The 24,960-nt window shown below is 50.0% G+C and overlaps 2 protein-coding genes and 1 long non-coding RNA gene across 11 annotated transcripts in view; 2 read left to right on the top strand and 1 right to left on the bottom strand.

Moving 5' to 3' along the window:
* RNF220 (ring finger protein 220) overlaps positions 1-4,054 on the top strand; it is a 251,608-nt gene extending 247,554 nt beyond the window's left edge. For all 6 annotated transcript variants that reach the window (XM_058303721.1, XM_058303716.1, XM_058303718.1 and 3 more), the window contains 3 exons: positions 2,019-2,127; positions 2,272-2,346; positions 3,058-4,054. In XM_058303721.1, the coding sequence (XP_058159704.1) occupies positions 2,019-2,127; positions 2,272-2,346; positions 3,058-3,129 (256 nt within the window). In that variant the 3' untranslated portion in view covers positions 3,130-4,054. The remainder of the gene's footprint in view (positions 1-2,018; positions 2,128-2,271; positions 2,347-3,057) is intronic.
* A 2,814-nt stretch (positions 4,055-6,868) lies between these two features.
* Positions 6,869-24,924, bottom strand: TMEM53 (transmembrane protein 53). 4 transcript variants are annotated; one of them, XM_012526242.3, is made up of 3 exons: positions 24,751-24,924; positions 12,308-12,429; positions 6,869-7,578 (listed from the first exon to the last, which is right to left on the bottom strand). In XM_012526242.3, exons 1-3 carry the CDS (start codon positions 24,809-24,811, stop codon positions 6,925-6,927), a joined length of 837 nt encoding a protein of 278 aa, XP_012381696.2. In that variant the 5' UTR covers positions 24,812-24,924; the 3' UTR covers positions 6,869-6,924. The 4 variants fall into 4 exon arrangements, with proteins under 4 accessions (XP_012381696.2, XP_058159698.1, XP_071073594.1 ...); XM_058303715.2 differs by lacking the exon at positions 24,751-24,924 and adding an exon at positions 10,074-10,134 and having other exon boundaries at positions 12,308-12,412; XM_071217493.1 differs by lacking the exons at positions 12,308-12,429; positions 24,751-24,924 and adding exons at positions 10,074-10,134; positions 10,677-10,807.
* Positions 12,559-15,435, top strand: LOC111764797 (uncharacterized). Its single transcript, XR_002797315.2, has 3 exons — positions 12,559-12,671; positions 14,455-14,655; positions 15,284-15,435. It is a non-coding gene; the product is annotated as an uncharacterized lncRNA (long non-coding RNA).
* Positions 24,925-24,960: the final 36 nt, after the last annotated feature.

Raw genomic sequence — 24,960 nt, 5'->3', positions numbered from 1 at the left:
CCTTTCTCACTGTGGATCCCCCTGCTTACCTCCAAGTGAGCCTTCTAACCAGAGGGGCCTCCTGGGCCTCTTGGCCTTTGTTCCTGTTGTTCCCACTGCCTGGGGACCTGTCTCCTCCCGGGCATATCCAGTAGAGTAATGGCTAACCACACAGTTGTCAGTTGGTCACTGAATCAGTCTGCTGACATTTGAATCCTATCTCTCCCACTTTGTATAAACCTTAATTTCTCTGTGCTTTAGTTTCTTTATATATAAAATGGGAATATCAGAATATTCTCATGGGGTTTTTGGGAGGAGTAAATAAGATAATAATTATCAGTCCCTCGACATAGTCCCTGACATTTAGTAAGTGTTCAGTTAACTCTAGCCATTTTATTTGTGTTATGATCATTATTACTCCCTAAGGCCCATCTCCAGTACTATCTTTTCCACTCCTCCAGAAAGCATTCTCCCTCTTGTGGGTTCCCCCAGCACTTGTACCTCCTGGGTCCTACTGGCTTAGTTTAGGAGGTATGGGAGGCATCACTCCTTGAGATAGTCCTAGCTGTTCCCATTGGGCAGCTCAGTGAGTCTTTGAGAAGTTGTCAAGACCTGGGGTAGGCTGGGCCTATAGCCCTGGGACCCAGATTATGTGGGAGTCATCCAGTCCCACATCTCTCATCCTTTCCCTAGGGGTTGGAAATGTATACTTATCTTCACGGGCCTAGCATGAGGCTAATGTCCATAGTAAATACTGGCTGAGTAGCCAGTCCTCAGGGAACTAAGTCTAGCAGAGGAGACAGACATTTGCCGTTTTAATACAATACAGTGAAATATTGTGGTGAAGTTGAGGGCAGGGTGCTTTAGGTGCTGGCTAGGAGAGTTGGAAAAGGCTTCTGGGAAAAGAAGTTAACTAGGCCTGAATAAAGAGGTAGAGTTAGGAGATTGGGGTGATCCAAGCAGAAGCAGCTGAAAGTGCAGAAAAACCGGGGGAGTGAAAAAAAGATGGTATGTAAAGAAACTTAGTCGTTTACTGTGGGTGGAACATAAAGGATGTGGCAGGCTGCTAAGGGATGCCACTGGCCGGTGCTGGACCGAGGAGGACTGTAAGCCTTGTTAAGGAATTTTGGAAGTAGAAATGATCAGATTTACTTTTTTTTTTTTTTTTGAGATTTGTTTATTTCTCTCCCCTTCCCCCCCCCCACCCCAGTTGTCTGTTCTCTATGTCCATTTTGCTGTGTCGTCTTCTTTGTCCGCTTCTGTTGTTGTCAGTGGCACGGGAATCTGTGTTTCTTTTTGTTGTGTCGTCTTGTGTGTCAGCTCTCCGTGTGTGCAGCGCCATTCCTGGGCAGGCTGCACTTTCCTTCGCGCTGGGCAGCTCTCCTTACAGGGCGCACTCCTTGCGTGTGGGGCTCCCCTACGCGGGGGACACCCCTGCGTGGCACTGGCACTCATTGTGCACATCAGCACTGCACATGGGCCAGCTCCACACGGGTCAAGGAGGCCCGGGGTTTGAACCGTGGACCTCCCATGTGGTAGACAGACGCCGTAACCACTGGGCCAAGTCCGCCGCCCAGATTTACTTTTTAAAGAATGCAGATTCTTCTAACTGCTGGGAGAAGGGAATGGAGATGATGGGGCTGGGGCAGAATGCCTATTAACATCAGTGGAGTAATCCATAGGAAAAGTCATCAGAGTCCCAAAAGGTGGTGATAGGGGTAGAAAGAAATGGAGAGATTCCAGAGATATTTAGGAGGTAGCTGACAGATTTTGGATGCTGGAGAGGAGTGACTGAGAAGAAGTAGTTGAGAATGGTTCCCAGAGGTCTGATTTTAAAATTCACTGGGATGGATATTACCAGAGGAATTGGGAGGGTGTGGAATTTATTTCTGGGATGTGACGTTTGTAGATAAAGGATTGGGGATGGGCAGGACTGGGAGTTATTTATATATGTGGTTCTGGAATTTCAGGGAAGTATGGGCTGGAGGTTCAGATGGCCCAAGCCAACTTCCTACTTAACTATACTCCCTTCTTTACAGAATCACGGAAGATTCGGCTGTGACCACTTTCGAGGCCCTGAAGGCTCGAGTCAGGGAGCTTGAACGGCAGCTATCTCGTGGGGACCGGTACAAATGCCTCATCTGCATGGTAAGTAGAAGGGAATCTAGGGGTGCTCTTGGTCAGGCTTCCGTGCCCCTGGGGGTTGGAGAGGGTCTCCACATTGTGATCTGGGCTCTTGAGAAGGGTGGGCCAGCTTAAGAGTGACCCCTTCTCTGCCCACCTCCTCCCTAGGACTCGTACTCGATGCCCCTAACATCTATCCAGTGTTGGCATGTGCACTGCGAGGAGTGTTGGCTGCGGACCCTGGTGAGGTGGCTTGGGGGTTGAGGGGTCGGGGGCTATTTTGCGCACTGTTCAAATGCCCATGCTCGTGCCGGAGCCTGCCTCGGGAGGGGGGGAGCAAGGGGCATAGAACAAGAGCCGGAAGCCAAGATACTCACCCCCTAAGCTCACTACATTTTCTCCTCTCCAACCCCAGTGGTATTAAATTTTCCCTCTCCCTAGGCTTACTGCTTTCTCCCTGCCCGCTGTCCGTATCCCGAGGGCCCACTGTATCCCACATATTGGTGGGACCCAGGTCAGGAGGAGACTGGTTGTGGTAAGCAGTACCAGTGCCTCAGCCCCTCCCCCTCCCATTACTAAGCTCCTTCTGCTCCTGCCCCTGTTCTTCGTGCAGGAGCAGCCATTAAAATGTCGCCCGGAGACAGCAATAAAAGGCCCGGACATGGGCTCTGTGTCCTGATCAAAGGCCGCATGTAATCTCGTTAGGGCCGCGCAGCCACAGCTGGACCCAGCCTTGTTCTCATTACTGGGGCTCCCGCTGTGGGGCTGGCCAGGCGGTTTGATCCTGGCATCCCCCCAACACAGAAGCATGCCTCACAGAGGCCGCCCATGCTTCCCTAGCCTGGGCTGACAGGACAGGGAGATGGGGCTGCAGGCCCAGGTGCTCACATGTGCAAACATGCAAACATGTGGCACCATTGTGTATAACCAAAGCCCTTCCTGCTCTCCCTGCAGGGTGCCAAGAAGCTCTGCCCTCAGTGCAATACGATCACAGCACCTGGAGACCTGCGGAGGATCTACTTGTGAGCTAGCGACCCCAGGCAGACCTTGCCTCGGCAGCCCCACCTGCCCCAGCCTTTGTGACAGTGACCCCTTCCCCTTGTACATACTTGCACACAGGCTCCCCATGTACATACATGCACATACTCTTTCTCTCACACACACACATACACACACACGCGACACATAGGATTCTGGAGCCAGAATGGAGGTTCCCACCAAGTTCGGGAACCATACCTGTTCCAGGCTCCAGGGTGGGGCAGGGAGGTGGGAGTCAGGGAAGCAGGGGGACAAGGCTCCTAAGATCTAGCCCCCAGACTGACAGACAGACAGACAGACATGCAAACACCAGACTGAAGCACATGTAATATAGACTGTGTATGTTTACAATGTTGTGTATAAATGGGGCAATTCCTCCCCCTCTATCCCATCCTCTCCCCTTTGGTTGTATGATTTTCTTCTTTTTCTAAGAACACCTGGAAGCGGTGCCTCCTTCAGAGCTGGCTGGGGGCTCGGCCCATCCACCTCCTGGGTGCCTGCCTCTCTCTCCCCCTATGGTGTCCCTTCCCTCTCCCATGTGCTCGGTGTTCAGTGGTGTATATTTCTTCTCGGACATGGGGCACGTGCCCCAAGGGACATGATCCTCTCCTTAGTCTTAGCTCATGAGGCTCTTTATAAGGAGTTGGGGTGGGGGAGGGGGAGGTTCAGGAAATGGGAACCGAGCAGAAGCAGGGGCTGAGATTGGGACTGGATGAGGGTGCTCCTGGCTATCCAGCCTTCTACTGAGAACCATTCCTGGGATTAGAGCTCCTGTTCCCAGGGAAAAGTGTCGTCTCCCCCACCTCCCACGTGGGCCCCATGGTGTGATGCTGTGTCTGTATATTCTATACAAAGGTACTTGTCCTTTCCCTTTGTAAACTACATTTGACTTGGATTAAACCAATATAAACAACTGCTGCCTATGTGTATGTGCATAGGGAGGGGTGGGCGATGGGGAGTGGGCAGAGGCAGTAAAGGGGTTAATTCCTGGCAGCATTTGGAGATGACTTAGCTCTGGGTGTGTAAAGCCAGGCCAGGGTTCATCTGATCAGGGGCCCTGGAGCACTCAGGCTGGGATGGGGGTAGGGCTAGGGCTTTGGGCTCCTGACTATTGATGGGTAGGGGCTCCAGGTTAATTCCTTATCGATGCAGAATCGTCAGCTCATTAATCACAGAAGAGGTCAGAGCTTGGGGGTACAGAGGGGATGCAAGCTCTAGCCCCCATCCTAGGCAGGAGCAGTGACAGGCTTGGGAGGAAAAAACAAGCCCCAGGCTTCTATCACTTTCTAGTCCCCTGAAATGTGCCACAGACCAAAATGGATCACCATCTCGGCCCCCCACGGCTTTTTCTGTTCACCCCAGTTACCAACAGCCCCATGTAACTACTGCCTGAATCCTCAACTATAAACAGTAGCTACCCCATTGTCAAAGAAGGGCTTTCTTTTCCAAGCCAGGGAACTGAGGCAGGGCAGCTAGTAACCAGGGATAGCACATTGTCGGACAGGTCATCCCTACAGCTGAGAACCTTTTGTGTTCCCCATGCCAATGAAGTAGATAAGCATCATGGCTGCCTCAGCCAGTTGCTCAAAGCTGCAGATAGGTCTTCACCCACAACAGGCGGCTATTTTGAGAAAACAGTGAAAATTCAAGGTCTCAGACTGTTCTATACATTCCACACCAAGCCCACTCTTCAGTTTCCCAAATCCCCAGCCTTACATGCTCATCTCTGAGATGCCTACCAGTGAATACCACAGAACTAGGTCCAGTTGGTGCTTTCTGCCTCCCCTTGCCACTCAGGAAACAACACAAGTCACCGTGATTGGAGCCCAAAGGCCTTTCATGACCCATGCCCAGTTTGATGCCCCGAAATATCTGGAACACAAGGATTTTGAGGTCCTGGATTCTAGGGAACATGTGTGTGTGGCCTCATAAGGTAGAGCATCCCCAGTGATAGCTAAGAGTTTGGGAAAGCAGCAGCTTTGGAAGAGAGGTAGGAGGTGAAGACAACAAAGATGAATAGGAGCATTTTGCATGCCCAGTTCCTGTCAGGCTGGTCCCTTTTATGTGTCTACTAACCCCTTTCTGTCATGGGCGCAATAGGTCCTTGATGGCTGGTTACTCCCACCCCGGGGGCCATATGCCCTCTAATAGGGGACATTAACCCAGAGTGAGGGTGTTCCACTGAAGTCACGGGAGCCTTGAACTCTCATGACACAGGCAGCACTGCCACCTGTTGGTCGTGGCTAGGAATGCAACAATAGGAATGGGCTGCCAACAGCAGTGGGACTCCCAGAAGGCATGACGCACATAGGGCTTGGCACTGGGGCCAGAGGGTCCATTATTCCTGAGAATGTAGGGTCAGCTCTCATCCCTAACCCAAGGTTGTTTGGTTTTTTTTTTAAAGATTTATTTTTTATTTATTTCTCTCCCACCCCCCAGTTGTCTGCTCTGTCCATTTGCTGTGTGTTCTTCTATTTCCGCTTGGATTCTTGTCAGCGGCACCAGGAATCTGTCTCTTGTGTCATCTCGCTGCGTCAGCTCTCCGTGTGTGCAGCGCCACTCCTGGGCAGGCTGCACTTTTTTTTGCATGGGGTAGCTCTCCATATGGGGTGCGCTCCCTGAGCATGGCGCTCCCCTACGCAGGGGACAGCCCTGCATGGCAGGGCATTCCTTGAGCACATCAGCACTGCGCATGGGCAAGCTCACCACATGGGTCAGGAGGTCCTGGGTTTGAACCCTGGACTTCCCACATGGTAGGTGGATGCTCTATCCATTGAGCCAAATCCACTTCCCTAACCCAAAGCTTTTATAAGCATCTCCTTCCCTGCCTGTCAGACTTCCAAAGTCCATGCCTGCCCCCAAGCCCCTTGATCACCATAGGAAGCTCACCTCATCAACAAATATTTATTGAATACCTACCATTTGCCAGCACTGTGCAGCCATGACTTGTAGAATGATAAATGACACAAAACTGTAAGGTTACAACCACCCCCCGTACCTAGAAAGTATCCCAGTGGGTCTCCGCCAAGGAGATGAGGAGTGTACCTCAGCCAAAAGGCCCCTTTCCCTGGTTCTGGTCTTCAGGGTTCCCACGTTAGCTTGCCCAGCTCCTGCCATAGCACAACTGCCTTCCTGCTCCCCACTCCATCTGCCCAATAAAAGCTTGCAACTTTTCTGGATCAAGTGGCTCCCTAGCAAAGGTTGGCAAACCAGGGCAAGCCCCTCAGCTCTGCATCCTCAGTTCTTCATCAGGCTTCTTCCTCAGGCTCCTTAGTAAAGAGGTGAGAGGACTCAGAGTGATCTGCTATGTGGGATCCGTGGGGATGGTGCTTCACATTGTGGGATCCACACTGTGGGGCTTTGCCCTTCTGAGGCCTTGGGGCAGAGATCACAGCCCTTACACCTAGCCTACCCATACCCTCTGGGACCTCCCCTCAAAGCCGACTTTCCATTCAAAGAATCAAAAGTCAACTCTGAGGCTCTTCCTCAACCCCCCTTTTGTTAACCCTTTATAGCCTAAATGCCACAGGGCTTATCAGCCTGCTGCATTTGTCCAAACTCAACAACTACAAGGCTCCCACAGAAACACCCGCCCCTAAGGTCCTGGGATAACCAGACCACCAGCAGTTCTCCAGGACAGAGGCCCATGGGAATTTGCTACTTGAGGGACCAAAGTCCCAAAGGGTCATAGGGGGTTGAACCAAAAGAGGGCCCCACAGATGCAGGCTGTGAGGAGGTGTCAGGCATTTATTTGTGAAGCAGAGGTGAGACAAGGCAAAGACCTCAGCCGTGGACACAGCTGCGCATAAAGTTGACACAGAGGCTCGTGTAGTAAGTAGGGTAGTCGCGGAGGTGGCTGACATGTGCAGATGACACGAAGTCCACAGAGTGTACTGGGACCTGGTGTGCCCGGCGTGCCTCCACCATGCGTTCCACATCCCTGGCCAGGACCACCTCGTCAGCCTGTGAGTAGAGGTAGAGCTCAGGCCAGCGAGAGGCTGCATCCTGTAGCCTGTTGTAGAAGTGGGTGTGGAAGAGGGCAGTAAGTGGAGCGAGCAGGATGTGGAAGAGGACAGCCACCAGGGCAAAGGCTACCAGGAGCAGCAGGCGCAGCACGGCAGGTCGGTGCTCCAGGACCACTGCCAGGGCCCGGAGAGCCCCCACCAGGTTGCTATCTCCAGGACCACTGTCAAAGATGGTGCCCATCACACGCAGGTGGCAGAAGCGCCGGTGGGTGTGCAGGAGTTCCAGCACGTAGCGGTACAGCATGACGCCAGCATTACTGAAGACATGGAAGAGCAGGGGCTCCTTCTCAATCTCATAATCAAAGAGCAGCCCAAGCAGTTTCTGGGCCAAAACACGAAGTGAAGGGATGCCCAGCGACTCAGAGAAGAAGACCATGTGCCATGGGGCTGTGTATCGGATCACAATGCAACCCTGGGGAGAGGAGAGAGGCCTGGTCAGTCCTTAGGGATGGGGTGGGGGGGTTATGAGTTAAGGTCAAGGGTTCAGCAACCCCAGCTTCCCCAGGGACCACAGAGCCCAGCAGTACCACCAGCCCACTACTCATAGACACAGGGGCCTCCGTGGAATGGAAGGCACACCCATGGCCTGCTTGTAGAGTAACCACTTCATGGTGGCTACACCCATCAGCCTGGGATGGTACCTGAATCCTGGTGCCCAGAGCATGCTTTGAGACACCTGGGTCGACCAGACAGAAGTCTCCTTGCTCTGTTTCATTCCCTGTCCTTCCATCAGAGGGCCTGGGGAACCTCTCTAGACTCTGTACCTTCCCTTGCCCTACTCTTGCACATTTAAGGTCTCACTGCTTGTCTACATCTTGCTGCAGTGACTCTGTTCTGCACTATCCCTACCTCCCAGGCCCAAGGAGGTGTCCCCATGAGACCCAACAACCTGAGATATAGACTACAGGCCCCAGCCCTGACCACCAGAGGCCACTCCTGAGCCACACCCGCATCACCTCAGTCTGGTCAGTCAACACTCCCCAGAGTTCTGAGAGCAGAGCTCACACTCTCCGGGCTTAGAGGCCCAGCACCCAAGTCTGTCTGGCTCCAAGGCCTAGCATCATTCCTTCTCACTCCCCCTGCAATTCCTGATAGCATAAACACTGTTGCTTCTCAAATTTTAAATCCTGGTCCAAGTCCTCTCTAGGCTTCTGTCGCTTCACTGCCTGGGTCAAGTGCACCCCACATCTCCAGACAGGTCCCCGTCAAGACCTGTCAAAAAGGGAGTCAAAGCTCCCCTACCCAGATCCTAATCCCCTCTCATTAACTGTTCCAGAGACAAAGAGCCCCTTTGTCAGGGGAATCTGGGTTGGGCAGGCTCTGGGGTCAAACAGATCTCTGTTCCATTGCTGACGCCATCACTTACTAACAGTATGGACAAAGAGACCTTGACTTCATATTTCTGAGTCTCAGTTTTCCCATCTGTAAATTGGGATAACACCCATCTCATGGTTATGGTAAAAATTAGATGGGAAAAAAAGTATTTAAAGCACCCAAAACAGTACTTGGTAAAAGGTAAACACTCAACCAATTATAGTAGTAATTAATGGTGGTAGTAAAAATAACAAGGAGAAAATTCTATGGGCATAGTATTTGAATGACTTATAACCAAATGGGGATGGTCAGTTGAAGAACCTCTCATCAGCCCCTGATCTCCTAGCCCTGGAGTCCCTAGGCACCCCTCCCAAGACTCAGGAGGGGGATGCTGATGCTACCTGGCCCCTCAGCTCGGGGAATGTTCTGCTCTAACTCGCCAGGGGAGTGTGGAAGGTCTTCCCACACACTCCCCCAACCAACAAACAGCACTGCCCACAAACACTCCCATATCACCACCACCATCACCACTATACACAGGCTTCCTGGGACTAAACTACACAAAACCCACCTACCTCACACCCCACAATGTATGTAGACATATGGCACCCACCCACCAGTGTTCACCCACTGCAGGACCTGCACATACACAAGAAAGCACACCGTCCACTAACACCCACCACACTTGCATGTTGCCTCACCTTCAGGGTGCACATGTACACACATACACACACATGTACAGCACTTCCTGGGATTACACCCACCCAAAGACCATCACCATGATTATACACATGCAACAAAGCCCGTCAGTAAATGTACACACAATACTTCCTGTGACAATAAGTATACACCCACTGCACCTCCTCCAAGTGGGCACACAATGTCCTCCCACCAAGGTGCACACACTAGCTACCTCTGTCCACCTTCCAAGCACACTCAGTGCTACCTACAGGAGACACAGCCCTAAACACACACATACACACACACACACACACACAGAGTCCTCCCCAGGACTGTTGGTGCACATATAAAACCAGCAACTCCTGGGAACACACCATCGACGAAGGCACACCTTCCCTAAGGAACCTGTACCCATAAGCATGCCCTATATAAATATCCAATGCTCCCGGTGAATGGGCATGCACATCCAGCCTCCCTGTGGCCCACGGTCTGGGCATCTCTGCTGCCACCGCCCCCCCCAACAGATGCTCTTAGAAATCCCTGTGCCAAAGACCTGGGTTTCGCTGCATGGCCTCTCCTTTCTACCCTGAAGCTGCCATCTCTCCAGCCCCATACCCACTTGGTCAGTTCTTCCCTTGCCCTCCTGCATTCTCAGTCTCTTCCTCCCTCCAGATTATTGTTCAGAGCAGTCTCATATAAGAAAAGTCTTTGTCTTTACACTATATTTCCCTAACTACGTCCCTCCCTCTCTTCCCCTTCCTAGACAAACTTCTAGTAATTTTGACACTCACTCTACTTTATTCCCTCTCATTCGCTCTAGTCTAACTCCTGCCCCAACTCTGCTCTTACTGAGGTCACCCACATCCTCTCTGATGGTCAGATCTGATGGATGCCTTTCAGTCCCCATCTTACTTTCTTTCCTGCAGCATTCAGGATCATGTACTCCTTGAAATAATCTCTTGCAGGCTGGGTTCTTCAGTATCATGGAAAAAAAGGGGCTGTTCTAAGTTTAAAAGAGGCTTAAGGAACAAAATAACTAGATGCACTATGTGGTCCTGGATTGGACCCTAGTTTGGGTACATCAGTTGTAAAGGACACTTTGGGGACAACTGGGGAATCTGATTATGGTCTGGAAACCAGATGAGCTGAAAATTGATTCACACTGGACTGGAGAGATCATTATCTGAAAAAAGCAGGGTACAGTTTTTTATCAGTAGATCTCACTGAGGTACACATGCAGACAAAAAGGTGGAAGGCTATATGTTAATGTCTAAATAGAATTGCTAGGTGGTAGAATATGGTCTTTTTATTTTCTTTTAAATGATAGCGTATTAGAAGTTTTGACTTGGGGAAAAAACTTTTCTCCACACCCATCTTGTCCTCCCCACCTGAAGGCAAAAGTACCCCCTTCCTTTAAAAGACTATGCCTCACCAACCCTCAACCCCCAGCCCCTGTGCAATCCCTGGGGTCTTACTCTATCACTGTCTCCCCCATGCCTTCTGCCCCAATCATACCTTTACTCCCTCCTCCACAGTGGCCCATTTCCCACACTCTCCCTTTCTGTGGACTCTGTCATCCTCTTCTGGATTTTCTTGTCCGTCTCTAGCGACTCTTCCTTTCCTTTGGGGTTCCCTCTTCATCCTGCGTTCCCTTAAGTGTTGGGCTCCTCAGGACTCTGTCCTAAGCCCTCTTCTCTGCTGCCTCTGCACTCTCCATGGGGCTCTCGTCCACCCCAGAGCCTTATGTCTTCTCTTCTACTGTTCCCTGTCTCAAAAGACACACCCCAGCCAGAAACCTGGCATTATGCTGGGACCTCCCTCTCCCTCAGCCCCATGCCCAATCACTCCTCCACCTGTCAACCTCCCCTGACCCGCTCCACCAGCCCCGAGCTCCTGACCACCCTCTGTCCTGGACTCCTGCAATCCCCTCCTAACTTGCTTCCTTCTTCCAGCCTTGGCACCCTCCAATCCTTCCCCCACACTACAGCAAGGGACAGTCTAAGGCATGAAGCTAAGAGCAAACCTCTGCTTCAATCCCAGGAGAAACCCCAGCCCTTTCTTTTGTTCCCTGTTCCAGCCACACTCAACTACTCCTGTTCCTCTGCCTGCCCTCAAGGATCTTAATCTAATAGGAAAACCTGACAAACAAGTAGGCCAGAGAGAGGAATTCAGAAGTAGCTGAAATTATCTTTAGAGGAAGGCAATCCATGAAAGACAGCACTGGAGGACTAGCCTTGTTGGCTGGGGCAAGCCTCAAGCGCACAACTACATTTCCCCCCAAACCTCTCCCATTCCAGGGCCACCGCACACCTTGGGCAGGGTGCAGATGGTGGCCAGTGGCCTGAGAGAGAGAGATGGGGGGTGGGGGGTGTTGGGCAGGGGCTGCAAGGCTGCAGCTGGCATTTCTCCCAGGTGACACCCACTCCCTCTCAGTCTCGGGCCTCCAGCTGGCACCTGGGGCTGTCTGTACCAGTGCCCCGGCAGAAGGCTGCTTTGGGGAGGTCTGGGCTGAGGAAGGCAGGCCCAAGCCAGAGGCCAAAGATCTGAAACGATCAAGGGGCTTCTGAAGCATAAACAGGCCTCCTCTAGTCCTCCAATTACCACCATCTCTACATCCAACTCTTGGTGGGACCTGAGAAGCAGCATGAGAACCTCAAGCCTGAATCACCTTTCCAAAAGACCCTTCTAGTTTGGGTATGTGAAAGGTGCCATGGTCAGCCCTAAGGCAGAAACTCACCTGGTCAGAGAAGGAGAAAGTCCTGGGAATACAGGCTATGCCTAACACACCCAGCACAGTCCCTGCTGCCCAGGCAGGCATCATCCAGCCAACAGGGGCCTGTGGCCCAGGCTGACTCCACTACTGGAGAGCACATCGAGGCCCGGCTGCCCACAGAGGGCCGGCGGAGCAAGGAAGGGAAGCCGGTCAGGCGGCTGGAGGAGCTGGCAGCAAAGGGGAAATAACCCTGCCAAAATCCCTCCTGACCCCACTGTCTTCCCCACAGGCCAGTCCTGGAGCCATTCCCAAGCCTGCCACAGAGGTGGGCAGCCCAGAGGTGAGGGCAGCCAGAGGGTCAGCCTTCCCGGCCTGAGCCACCACCGGCAGCAGGGCCCAGCAGCAAGGGCGTCCGCGCACCTGCAGTACTCACCCTTTTGTGGTAGATGGCGCTGTACTTGGCAAGGTTCTTGTCCGAGCAGCCACCCCAGCCCAAAAGAATCACCACAAGCAGTCGTGTCCCCGCCTCCTTCCCACCTCCATCTGGGCTGTTCTCTGAAACACAAACACGGACTGTCAGTACCAGAGTTGGGGGGAGGGGGGGCGACAACCGGCAAATCCAAAGCCTGCAGGACCAGCCATCCTGCCAGCCCCTGAGCCCCAGGCTCCTTTGCGGCTCCTTCCTTTGCCCTCTGCCCCCTGCTGGGTTTCTACAGGCCTCTCAGGAAGCACCTCGAGGTTGCTGGGAAAACCCACACAAGGGCACCTTTTTCTGGTGGCCCAAAGATACAGCCCAGGTGAGAAACATGAATACTTTTTCCGTGCAATTTCACTTTCTAATCTAGGGGTCCACAAACTATGTCCACGGGCCAAATCTGGCCCTCAGTCTATTTTTGTATGGCCTGATCGCTAAAAATGGTTTTCTGCTTTGAACAGTTTTTTAAAAATCTAAATTAAACAATTTTGTCACACATGAAAAATTATATGAGATTCAAATATGAGTGTCCATAAATAAAGTTTTACCGGAACACAGCTACATTCTTTCATTTCCGTACTGTCTCTGGCTACTTTCACATTACAACAACAGAGCTGAGTAGCTGCAACAGGATCTGATGGATCACAAAGGCCAACATATTTACTTGCTCTTTACAGGAAAAAGTTTGCTGACCCCCTGTTCTAATTCTATGAGCAGATGGAAGAAGAGGGTCTTAAAAGGAGAGATGGATAGCACAGTGCAAGTAGCGGGTGGGGCAGCAGGTGGCACAGCCGAACTCTGTCCCGCACAAAACCACCCACTCTGTCCCGCCAGAAAATTCTAATAGCCTATTATTTATTGAGGTTTAACCCTTATGATAACACTACAGGCAGATACTATTACTACAGATGAAGAAAAAGAGATACAGCCAAGTTAAGTTATTTGCCTCTGATTGCACAATTAGGAAGTGTAGCACCGAGAATCTGGCCCCCTCTCCCTACTCTAAGCAACTTGAGCCCCTTCTGCGCCCCAGCTCCAGGCCCTAATTGGAAGCAGGTCTCCCTGGGGGATGCAGGTCTCCCTCGGGGATGTGCCTGAGGGGTACAAGTAACCTTCTCCATGGCTGCTTTTGAAGAGGCCTCCCTGCAATTGTGTTGCACAGATCTCATCTCGTTTCCCCTGCAAGGAACTGTTTGTAGCTAGTTAGCTGCCTTCCCAATAGGGCCAGCATGTTCCCTTCCAAGGACTGGGCCACTTGGCTATGCTCAGCCGACACCTGGGATTTATGGATGCCGGTGGTGACCTGGCAACAGTAAATTTCAAGGCTTAGTAAAGAGGATGGTAAACATAAATCACTAACCTTTGGACAAAAGGAAGACAACAATTTCCTGTGGAAATTAATGTGATTGAAAAGTTCAATGTTCCTGCTCTCTAGTAGTGGTGACTCTGGCCTTCGGAGATTAACTGCCCGTACTCGCTGGGATCCCAGGATGGTTTGCATCTCGGCCTGGCAAGGTCCCGGGCGGACACCAGCCAGCCCTCCCAGCCTCCATGGATGCCGGCCTGGGCTTCTGGTGAGGGAGGCAGTCCCACAGCTCTAACTTAGGCTGCTCCCAATATTCTCGCCTGCTCATCTGGTGGAGAAGCCATGTCTAGACCTCACGGGACCTCAGCCTAACCTTGTTAGGAGCAACTCTACCCGTGAAGCTCAGGCTGAGGCCACTGATCAATGGCTACTGTCTAACTGCCTTTGAGTCTCTGAGGTGGAGCAGCTGGATTTCTGAGAGCTGGCCCCGGGGAGGCCACCCTCACCACTGGCCCCAATCGCCAGCCCAAAGGGATCCCTTCCATGCACCAAGACACCAACAAAGGGCTTCGAGATTTATTTCAAACCTGGAGAAGGCCACCAGGCAAGGCTACATTCCCTGGTGGCTGCGGGAGGTTCGGCCAGCACCCACCAGTAGGGATGGGTGCATTCCCAATGGGGGAAGGTTCAAACAGCTTCCACTGGGCCTCACAACTGCCCTTCCTCCTGTAGCTGGAATTTATAAATCCATTTTGCTGTAGACAGAAACTGCAGCAGTCACCCACTTGCTCTTCCACAGGTTGTGCTGGCACGTTTGGTTTAACCAACTCAGGTGGAATGACTCTCCACCGGATAGGCATCTCCACGAAGAAACCCTCAGCATTATGGCACCCTGGACATACCTACCTACGTCCAGAGCCCAAGCTTTCTGTGATGTTCTTTAAGGGAAGGAATCAGTCCCCCCACTTTTCAGCCAGGCTCTCAAGGCTGCCCCCTAAAGGTACAACCTGCACTGCCTATCCATAGGCATCTTCCACTCCCCTTACACACCTTCCGCCCAGTGCCATGCTCTCCAAGCCCATTCCCAACTTGAAGCCTTTGACATGACATACTCTCCCACAGGAGCCACCCTGCCCCTTAGGATACTATACACAAAATGCTATTAATTCAGGAAAACCCAAAAAGCCCCAGGAACAGGACTGGGAGTGACAGTAACTGAGAAAAGCCTCCCCAGGAAAGACATGTTTGTGCTGGCCTTGAAGTAATGGTAGGAATATACCAAGTGGACAGAGAGCATGAGCAGGGATTGGGGCTGTCACAGGCAGTCTGGGGAGCAGCAAGCAGTCCTGGGGGGCTAGAACCCTGTGTGAGGGTGGAGCAGTGGTCAAAAGGGCTGCTGAGAGTGGGAATGGGGCCTGATCCTACAGGAATCCCGTGCCCTAGAGTTGGGATTTTATTCCATGGCAGCAGAGAGCAAGTGTAGATTCGGAAATGGGGGAGTGACATGAACAATCTGTATTGATTAATGACTTGCACAATTATTTAATGCATTGCTACCCTCTTAGCCAGCAGACTCTGTAAGGGGCAGGAACTGAACTGGGTCTGTCATGTTTCCCGCCACCTCCCAGGGCCCAGCCCTGGAGCTGGCACATTCAGGCACTCAGTAGCTATGAGCTGGACGAATGAACACATGGCTGCCAAGCGAAGGATGGATCCAAGGAGAAAGAGCTGACATTCTTCTTGTTCCCCCTGCCCCTTCCGGAGTAATAAAAATAATTGTAATGGCTGTTGTTATTTATGGCTACGTCCAGATCATTACCCCTCCACCCTCTTATAAAAACCCCCGCTCCTCTCATGCTCATTCCGCTGGCCCTACCACCCTTTCCCCTTGCACTGCTGGCATCTCCCGACCTTCTGGCCACTGTACCTCAGACACAAAGTCTTTGGTACCTGGCTTGGTCTCCCTCTATACTCCCAAGAATTCTCATCACCCTGGCTGGCTGCATCGGCTACGCAGGCAATCAGATTACACACCTCTCTGGATCCCACATCTTCCAGCTACTACCCCCTTCCTCTTCCCATCACCAAGAATAATAATAAAAATAACAGCAGGGAAGCAAATGTGGCTCAACTGATAGAGCATCCGTCTACCATATGGAGGGTCCAGGGTTCAATCCCCAGGGCCTCCTGACCCCTATGGTGAGCTGGCCCACGCACAGTGCTGCCATGTGCAAGGAGTGCCTTGCCACGGAGGGGCGCCCCATGTAGGGGTGCCCCACGCGCAAGGTGTGTGCCCCACAAGGAAAGCCGCCCCATGTGAAAAAAGTGCAGCCCACTCAGGAGTAGTGCTGCACACACGGAGAGCTGATGCAGCAAGGTGATGCAACAAAAAAAAGATGCAGATTCCCAGTGCCGCCTGATAACGCAAGCAGACACAGAAGAACACAGAGGGAATGGACGGAGAGAGCAGACAACTGGGGGGAAGGGGAGAGAAAGAAAATAAATCTTTAAAAAAAAAACAGCAAAAAGGGCTAACATATGGTATTGTTAGACACAATTCTAGGTACTACACATATCAACTCATTTAATCTTCACAGCAACCCTATGAACAAGGTATTGTTACTATTCTCCTTTTATAAATGAAAAAAAAAACTGAGTTGATAGTAAGTAGCTTTATACCATGCCACTGCACTTATCACAGTACATGAAAAGTATCCATTAGAAACAGTTAGGAGGCTACTAAAATACACAAAGTAAGAGATGGAGAAGGCCTGAACCTGAGCAGTACAAAGACAGGCTTTGGAAGGGGGAGGAAAATGAAAGGGGTGCATGTTTTGAAACTTATGCACAATTTTGGAACATAAGTCTCAAAACATGCACACTTTGACCTAGTAATTCCACTTCTAAGAAAAATATTCAATCATATGGAAATATTCAATAATATAGTAAGTGGGGGAAGCAGATTTGGCCCAACAGATAGGGCATCCGCCTACCACACAGGAGGTCCAAGGTTCAAACCCAGGGCCTCCCGACCCATGTGATGAGCTGGCCCACACGTAGTGCTGATGTGCACGAGGAGTGCCGTGCCACGCAGGGGTGCCCCCCGCATAGGGGAGCCCCGTGCGCAAAAAGTGCACCCCATAAGAAGAGCCGCCCAGCACACAAAAAAAGTGCAGCCTGCCCAGGAATGGCACTGCACACACGGAGAGCTGACGCAGCAAAATGACGCAAGAAAACAAGACACAGATTCCAGGTGCCACTGATGAGAATACAAGGCGGACACGGAAGAATATACAGTGAATGGACACAGAGAGCAGACAACAGCGGGGTGGGGGGGCAGGGAAAGGGAGAGAAATAAATAAATGAATCTTTAAAAATAATAATAATATAGTAATTGTCTCATAGACCATAAACGTAAGTTAAAAGTATAAAACTCTTAGAAGAAAACTCAGGAGTAAAACTTAATGACCTTGGATTAGGCAATAGTTTCTTAGATATGACACCAAGAGCACAAATAATAAAAGAAAAAATAGATAAACTGCAACTTCATCAAAATTAAAAACATTTGTGCTTCAAAGTATACCACTGAGAAAGTGAAAAAGGCAATCCACAGAGTGGGAGAAAATATTTGCAAATCATATATCTGATAAGGGACTTGTACCCAGACTATATTTTAAAAGTCTTATAACAATAAAAAGACAAATAACCCAGTTTAAAAATGAGCAAAGGCTCTGAATAGACATTTCTTCAAAGAAGATATACACATGGCCAATTAGCAAATGAAAAGATGCTTGATGTAATAGTCACTTGAGAAATGAAAATCAAAACCACAATGAAAACAACAGGCAAAAAGATGAGGGAACCAACTCGGGGGGCCAATGTGGCTCAGTGGTTGGGTGCCAGCCTCCTGCAAACAAGGTCCGGGATTCAACCTCTGGTCCCAGTACCTCAAAAAACAAGAAAAAAAAAAATGAGATAGCACTTTATACTCACTAAAGTGGATAAAATTTAAAAGTCAGATAACAGCAAGTGCTGGGGGGTAGGATGTGGAGAAACTGGAAGCCTTTATACATTGGGTGGAATGTAAAATGGAAAACTTTGGAAAACAGTTCGGCAGTTCTTCAAAAAAATAAAACACAGAGTTACCACATGACCCAGCAATTCCATTCCTATGTATGCACTGAAGAGAGCTACAAACATATGTCCACACAAAAACTTTTAGACAAATATTCAGAGCAGCATTATTCATAATAGCCAAGAAGTGGAAACAACCCAAATGCCCATCAACTGGTGAATGGATAAATAAAATGTGGCATATCCATACAATGGACTATTATTTGGCCATAAAAAGGAATGAAGGACTGATACAAGGATGAACCTTGAAAACATTAGGATAGGTGAAAAAAAGCCAGACACAAAAGGCTGCCTTTTGTATGATTTCATTTATATTAAATACCCAGTATAGGCAAATCCATAGAAACCTAAGTAGATCAGTAGTTGCCAGGGGCTTGGGGAAGGAGTGAATGGGGAATGACTGCTAATGGGTATGGGGTTTCTTTTTGGGGTGACGAAATGTTCTGGAATTAGATTGTGGTGATGGTTGCATAACTCTGCGAATATTCTAAAAGGCACTTAGTTGTACATTTTAAAAGGGTGAATTTTATGTTATGTGAATTATATCTCAATAGCACTATTATTAAAAACAATCATTGGGAAATGGATGTGGCTCAACCAATTGGGCTCCCATCGACCATATAGGAGGTCCAGGGTTCGATGCCCAGGGCCTCCTGGTGAGGGCGAGCTGGCCCATGCACCGAGTTGGTCCATGCGGGAATGCCACCCTGCACAGGAGTGCGGCCCTGAGTGGAAATACCGCCCCACATGGGAAAGCTGCCCCCGGAAAGCACAGGAAAGCACAGGAGTGCCAGCTGACGTGGAGAGCTGGCACAGCAAGATTACGCAACAAGAGACACAGAGAAGAGCAAATAAGAAGACGTAGCAGAACAGGGAGCTGAGGTAGTGGAAGAGAGTAATCGCCTCCCTCCCACCCTGGAAGGGCCCATGATCAGTTCCTGGAGCCACTTAATGAGAATACAAGCAGTCACAGAAGAACACAGAGCAAATGGACACAGAGAGCAGGAAAAAAAATCTTTAAAATAATAATCCATTAAGTGAAAAAGCAAGTTGCAAAACAGGATCTTTCAACAGAATATCCTTTTTACTTAACATATATATTTATGCATTAAAAAACATCGAAATGTTAATAGCATTTATCTCTGGGAAGAGAGGTTCTTTCTCTTTCTTGATTTCAAATGTGTTTTACCCATTTTCTACAATGAACATGTACTGCTTTTATAATAAGATTTTAAATGTTGTTATAAAAAAAAAATAGGGGGTGATCAGCAGAGCCAAAAGCAGCTGAGAAATCAAAGAGGTTGCAGATGCCCAGAAGCCCCTCAGCAGTGCAGAAATGCTTTTTTCAACCTTGGTACTTCTTGGGCACTACTGAACACTCCCAAAAAAATTTAATCTCAGCCTCCCTATCCTCCAGAATTTCTCAACAACACTGACACTGATAGTACAAGAATTACAGATACATATATATGACAGTTCAAGTCATAAAATTAAAGCATAAATTAGACTGTATATAGCCCAGGGGCACATGGGGAAGACAAAGGAGTGACAGGTCTGAGAGTCTGTGGTACAAAATGTGCTTTTTTTATTTGCATACCAGAATCAAAATATAAAGACCTATGTGTTTTTTTTAAATGCAAAGAATAAAAGGATCTTTATTCTCCTTACCTCCCCAGAAATATTCCGTAGAGTCTCATGGTTCCTAAATTTATACCAAATTACTTTACTTTTAACTTTACTTTTATATTTTTACTTTTTGAAATAACAGTATAGTAGAACAGCACAGTATCTCCAAGTGTGTGTATTTATACAAGTACATACTGTATAAAACCATATCTGGGTTCAAATCTCTGGCTCTACCACTTAAGAACTATGAAACAGACCTTGAGCAAGCTCTCTACGCTTCAATTTCCTCATCTGTGAAATGGGGATAATAATAAAAAGGATTAAATAAGACAATGACTACAGAGGTCTTAGTGCGGTACCTGGCACAAAACGAGAGTTTAATAAATCGAAGTTATTACTTCACCAGTAATACATGCTCACTGTGGAAAAAGAAAATGAATATGTAATAAAATTGGAATCATACTGTTTTGTAATCTGCTTTCTTCCATTTAGCAATCCATTGTGAACATCCTCCTGTCAGTTCATATATTTCTACACCATCACTTTTAGTGGCTGCAGAGCAGCTACAGGATGTTTCATAATTTATGGTGACCAATCTCCCATTACTAGACATTACATTGTTTCCAGTTTTTTTTGCTGTTATAAAAATACAGCACCCTTTCTTTGTGTGTGTCCTTAACTATTTATTTCCAGGTAATGAAACCATATTCAGGCAGCACTTCCTAATGGCAATTGAAACCTTTCTGTGCACCAGGATTTGGAGTGAGGTTCCCATGTTGAAATCTGGAATAACTTCGGACAAGATATCCTACCTTCCCCCAAGCTTCTGTTCCTCATGTGTGAAATGGTATAAGAGTATTCCCTGCCTTGTGAGACAGCTGTGAAGATTAATAAAATAATGAAGGAGAGCCTGGTGGGGCTGGCATGTGGGTAGGGAGCAGTCAACAATGCAAGCACAAGACAGAGAGCAGAGAAAAGGAGGCCTGCAAAGGGCCCATCAGACTGGGTCACAAATCCAGGGCCTTGGATACAGGACATACTTACTAAAGGTTTATTAATGGGTAAAAGAAAAGAGAGCATGATTCAAAAAATAAGAATAGGGAGTAGATGTGGCTTAAGCAGTTGAGCACCTGCTTCTCACATGGGAGGTCCTGGGTTTGGTCCCTAATGCCTCTTAAAAAAAAACAAACAACAAGCTGGGGAGCTGATGTGGCTCAGGGGTTGAGTGCTGGCTTCCCATATACAAAGTCCAGGGTTCAATCCCTGGTCCTGGCACCTAAAAAAAAAATGTGGAGGGAATATAGCTCAGTGACTGACCACTTGTTTCATATGTATGAGGTCCCAGTACCTCCTATAAATAGATAAATAAACAAATGGAAATGCAACTCTTCTTTTAAAAAAAAACAAAAGTGTTTTGGAGGTCCCACAGACAAAAGGATCAAGTCCCAGCTCATTCTTCACTGGACCTTTGAAGCCTCGCTGGTGTAACAGCTTTTGGGGTTTTCATCTCATCCCCACTCTCGAAAGCACGCCATGGCCTCCTGCGAGGCCCCTGCTCCCTCTGGCTATTCTCCAGACACTCTCTGGCCATGCTTCACCCTCCTTACTTGTACGCTTTCTGCTGTTCCCACCTATCTCTCAGCCCTTCGAAGCTTCAGGTCTAGCCAGGGTCACTCTTCTCCAGGAAGAGTGGAGCCCCCCATGGCGATCTGGACCATTCAGAAGATCTATCACATAGTAAGCTGTTGCCCGGGTGCTAGTGAAAGCTTCCTGGGGGTTAAGACAAGGTCTACAGTTCTTTGACCCTGGCCAGTGCTTAGCAACCCAGCAGGCCCACAATGAAACCTGGGGAACTAAAACCGGTTCACTTCCCCTTTTCTGTGACTCCCTTAAGGCCTTCCCTTTACTCTGAGAGCAGGGCCCTGTCCCAAGCCCCAGGGCCCCATTCCCCATTAATTCTGTAAATTAATTATTTTTGAAAATGTTATCTGAACATAATGGCAGCATGGTGCCTTTAAGAAGACCTGCTAGGCCTGCCAGTTAAGCCAGAGGGGACCTGGGGCGGGACTTGGCTGGCCACCCTCAGGCTGGGAGGAGGGGAAGCGCAGCCCCAGCCTGGGATGTCAGACCAGCTCCCGGCTTGGCCCCACAGTGCTGCCAAGTGACTCTATTCAGCTCAGCAGCTGAACGAGGCACCTTGTCTCCGCCAGGCCCCAGTAAGAGTGAGCAAAACCATCCAAAGCACTACGTACACCAACAGGGTAATGTAGCGCAGTGGGAGCCCCAAGGAAAGAACCTTCCCCCCAAAAGTGAGAGGAGAGCTAGGAATTCAAGCAGAAGGAGGAGATCACTGGTCAGAGAAGAAGAAAGGGGAGAAGGGAGATTTTGAGTCAAGGAATGGGCTTCAGCAAAGGCAACTGCCCTCAGCCACAGTCACTGGTGAGACTCCCAGCAGGCTCCCGGGCTGCCCAGACTGGCCCAGGAAGCCCAGGCTCCAAATGACCCAAGATGCAGCTGGCTTCCAGCTAACCAACATGCCAGCAGCAGCTGCCTGCCTTGCTGTCAACTCACAGCACAGTGTTGGGCTCTCTGGGGAAAAACCAATTCCAGAAACCATGTATGACTGTCCTACCTACACACTTCTCCACTATTAAACAGTAATTGCAAAGAAGATAGGTAATCTCTAAGGCCCGTAGAGACTGCCACTCTGTGAAGCCATGTCAGCCTGGAGCGGAGCTCGCTGTAGTTGGGAAGCAATTGTATCCAGGGATTCAGTGCTGTGACCTCCTTGTGAGAGGTCCTACCACCTCTGGCTGGGCTCTGCGGCAAGGAGTATGAGAAGGAAGGGCAGGATAAACTATAGCCAGTCCACAGGAGCCATGACAAGGAAGCGCATTATTAGAATCACATCTGAGGGGGATCAGCTAAAAGTCCTGGGAGTATTTCCCTTGGAAAAGAGATCTGAGTAAAGCATGAAGCTGTCCTCTTGGAGAGGAACAGAAATGACCTTGCTCTGTGTTGCACCCACCACCACCCTGGAGCCCTGCAGTTAACACATAATTGTGAAACCACCTATTTATAAACTCTCCCACTTCCCAAGACCACAGCTCCCTGAAGGGAGCCTGTGCGAGAGTCACTTCTTAGGCATCAACACCTAACCCAGGATCAGGACACAGCAATTGCTGAACTGAGAGCGGAAATAACAGGAAGGCCAATTGTGGCTCCAGAAGGGGAAGTGCTTTCTAATAATCCCAGCTGCCTCACCAGGGAGGAGTTTTGGAAGGAAGCATCCCATCAGGGACAGGTCTGGCATAACGAAATACCCTCCTGCTAGTAGAGGGTTACAGGACAAAATGCCCCCCCTTCTGAAATTCTTTCCACTTCTGAGACCCAGCCCCATGGGGGATTGAGGGGAGCCACAAAGAGCAGGAAATGTACTAAGAGAGCACCTATTCCTTGCCAGGCACTCACATCTAGTCACTATCTTGTTAACCCTCGCAATCCCATGAGGTAAGCACGATAATTAGTTTCATTTTACAGGGGAGGATTCTGAGCAGCAGGGAGGTTCAATAACTTGCCTAGGGGAACGGATGTAGCTCAGTGGTTGAGTGCCTGCTTCCCATGTATGAGGTCCTAGCTTCAATTCCCAGTACCTCCTTTAAAAAAACAAACATACACACACAATCTTGCCTAAGCTACAGAGTTGGTAAGAGGTAGAGGTAGAGCTGGAATGTGAACCAAGGACCGCCAGGCCGCCCACCTGGGGCTAAGAGAGAACATCTCCCCTCCTGGTCAGGTAGAAGGCAACTCCAGCCCATTGTAAATAATGGCTCTGCAAGATCAATAATATTAACTCACTCATCTCCTGCTGATGCCAAACTTTCCGAAAGCATTTTGACACCTATAAGCCCAAGAGCCCTAAGCTAACAGCTCCTGCTCTAGGGAATAACAGCCAGCTAGAGTCAGCAGTTCAGTGAGAGCCCAGGGGCACAAGACCCCAACTTGCTGTGGGAGGGGTGTGGAAAGGCTCTGAAGGAGGCTAACATCCGAGCTAAGCCTTACAAGATGAGCTGGACCAGCAACGGGGCAGGGTGGGGCAGCAGAGGGGAAAGGGCATTCCAGCGGAGGAAACAGCAGGAGCAAAGGCAGAGAAGCAAGAAGGGCAAGGAGAATCATAAGCTAGAACATAAAATTCAAATTGAACAGTGAAGGACACAGCCATCAGAGGTAAGAAGGAGCTGCTAAATTATACAGGACTTTGAAAGCCATGTTAAGGAATCTGGACTTTATATGCTGAGGGCAATAAGGAGCCACTGAAGGGTTTTACACAGAGCAGTACTAAAATCAAACCTTTGCACTAGGAAGATCACTGTGGTAGAGAGCGGAAAGAGGGTAAGTCATTTGCAGTGAAACTGGAGGCTGGATGGGGATGCTGCAGTCATGCCGGTGAGAGACATGCTGGGCTCAGGTTGCGCCCCACAGCCGACCTGCTCTTAAGGCCCCTCACCACAATTCCCAATCAGGACCAAACTTTCCATTTTCTGGTACTTAAAACCAATCCACACTGCCAGGCCTACTTTAAAGGCCTCCAAAGCAGCTTTCTTTAATGATATGACTGGGGGGCGGGGAATAATACTAATCCCAAACGCCAATTACTAAACTCACTCCACGGCAGGCACTATGCTGGGTACTTTACACAAATAAGCTCTGTTGTGCACCCAACAACCCTGTAAGGGAGATTACGTTTTGCAGATGAGAAACTCAAGTTCAGAGCGGGTAACTTCTCAAAGGTCATCCAGCTACTTAAAGATATGAATAGTTTTACCTGACTGCAGTTTTACTACTGCTAAGAAGACTGCAGAGGAAGGAGGGCTAAGGGTTGTGGACCCTGGGTTCCTACGAGGACCGGTGACCCGGAGAGGATCCCGCCCCTTTGGGAGAATAATAGGTGGGTCCCCGAGCCACAACCGCCGAGGAGAGGCTAGGAAGTGGGAAGCTCGACCCCAGACAAAGGAATCGGGTGGGACTCTGCCCTCGGCAACTCTCAGCTGGGAGGACAGAAACAAGGGCATTGACCTGAGAACACCAGGCCGAAAAGACAGGAAAAAAGGGCCCCACCCGCGGAGCTGACGCAAGGGCAGGGCGGGGCTCGGAAAGGGGAGACTCTGGGGGCGGGGCTCAAATGGGCGGGACTCGCGGAGCCGGACGATCTCTAGGACCCACGGGACCCCAATGAGGGGGCGGGCCATGAAGGGGGCGGAGCCAAAGCTGCGCCCGCGACCCACGAACTCGTCAGGTCACCTCCCCAGGACTGACCCCAACCCTCGTTCCCTACCCCGGCTCCGGGAGAGCTGATCCGGGATCTCGATGGTATAGTCCAGCTCGGCCGAGGGCATGATTAAAATGCCGGCCCTCAGCACTGGCCTCCCGCCGGAACTCCTGTTCACGCGCCCGCGCCGCGCCCGGCCGCCTACCCGGGCGCCGCTCAATCGCCGCCCACCTCCCCCGACACTGCCCAATCAGTGAGCCGCGCTCTGTGACCTTC

This window comes from Dasypus novemcinctus, chromosome 9 (genome assembly GCF_030445035.2).
Source record: "Dasypus novemcinctus isolate mDasNov1 chromosome 9, mDasNov1.1.hap2, whole genome shotgun sequence".
NCBI classification, from domain to species: domain Eukaryota; kingdom Metazoa; phylum Chordata; class Mammalia; order Cingulata; family Dasypodidae; genus Dasypus; species Dasypus novemcinctus.
The sequence above is the reverse complement of the archived record's forward strand: the minus strand, read 5'-3'. Positions and strand labels throughout refer to the sequence as shown.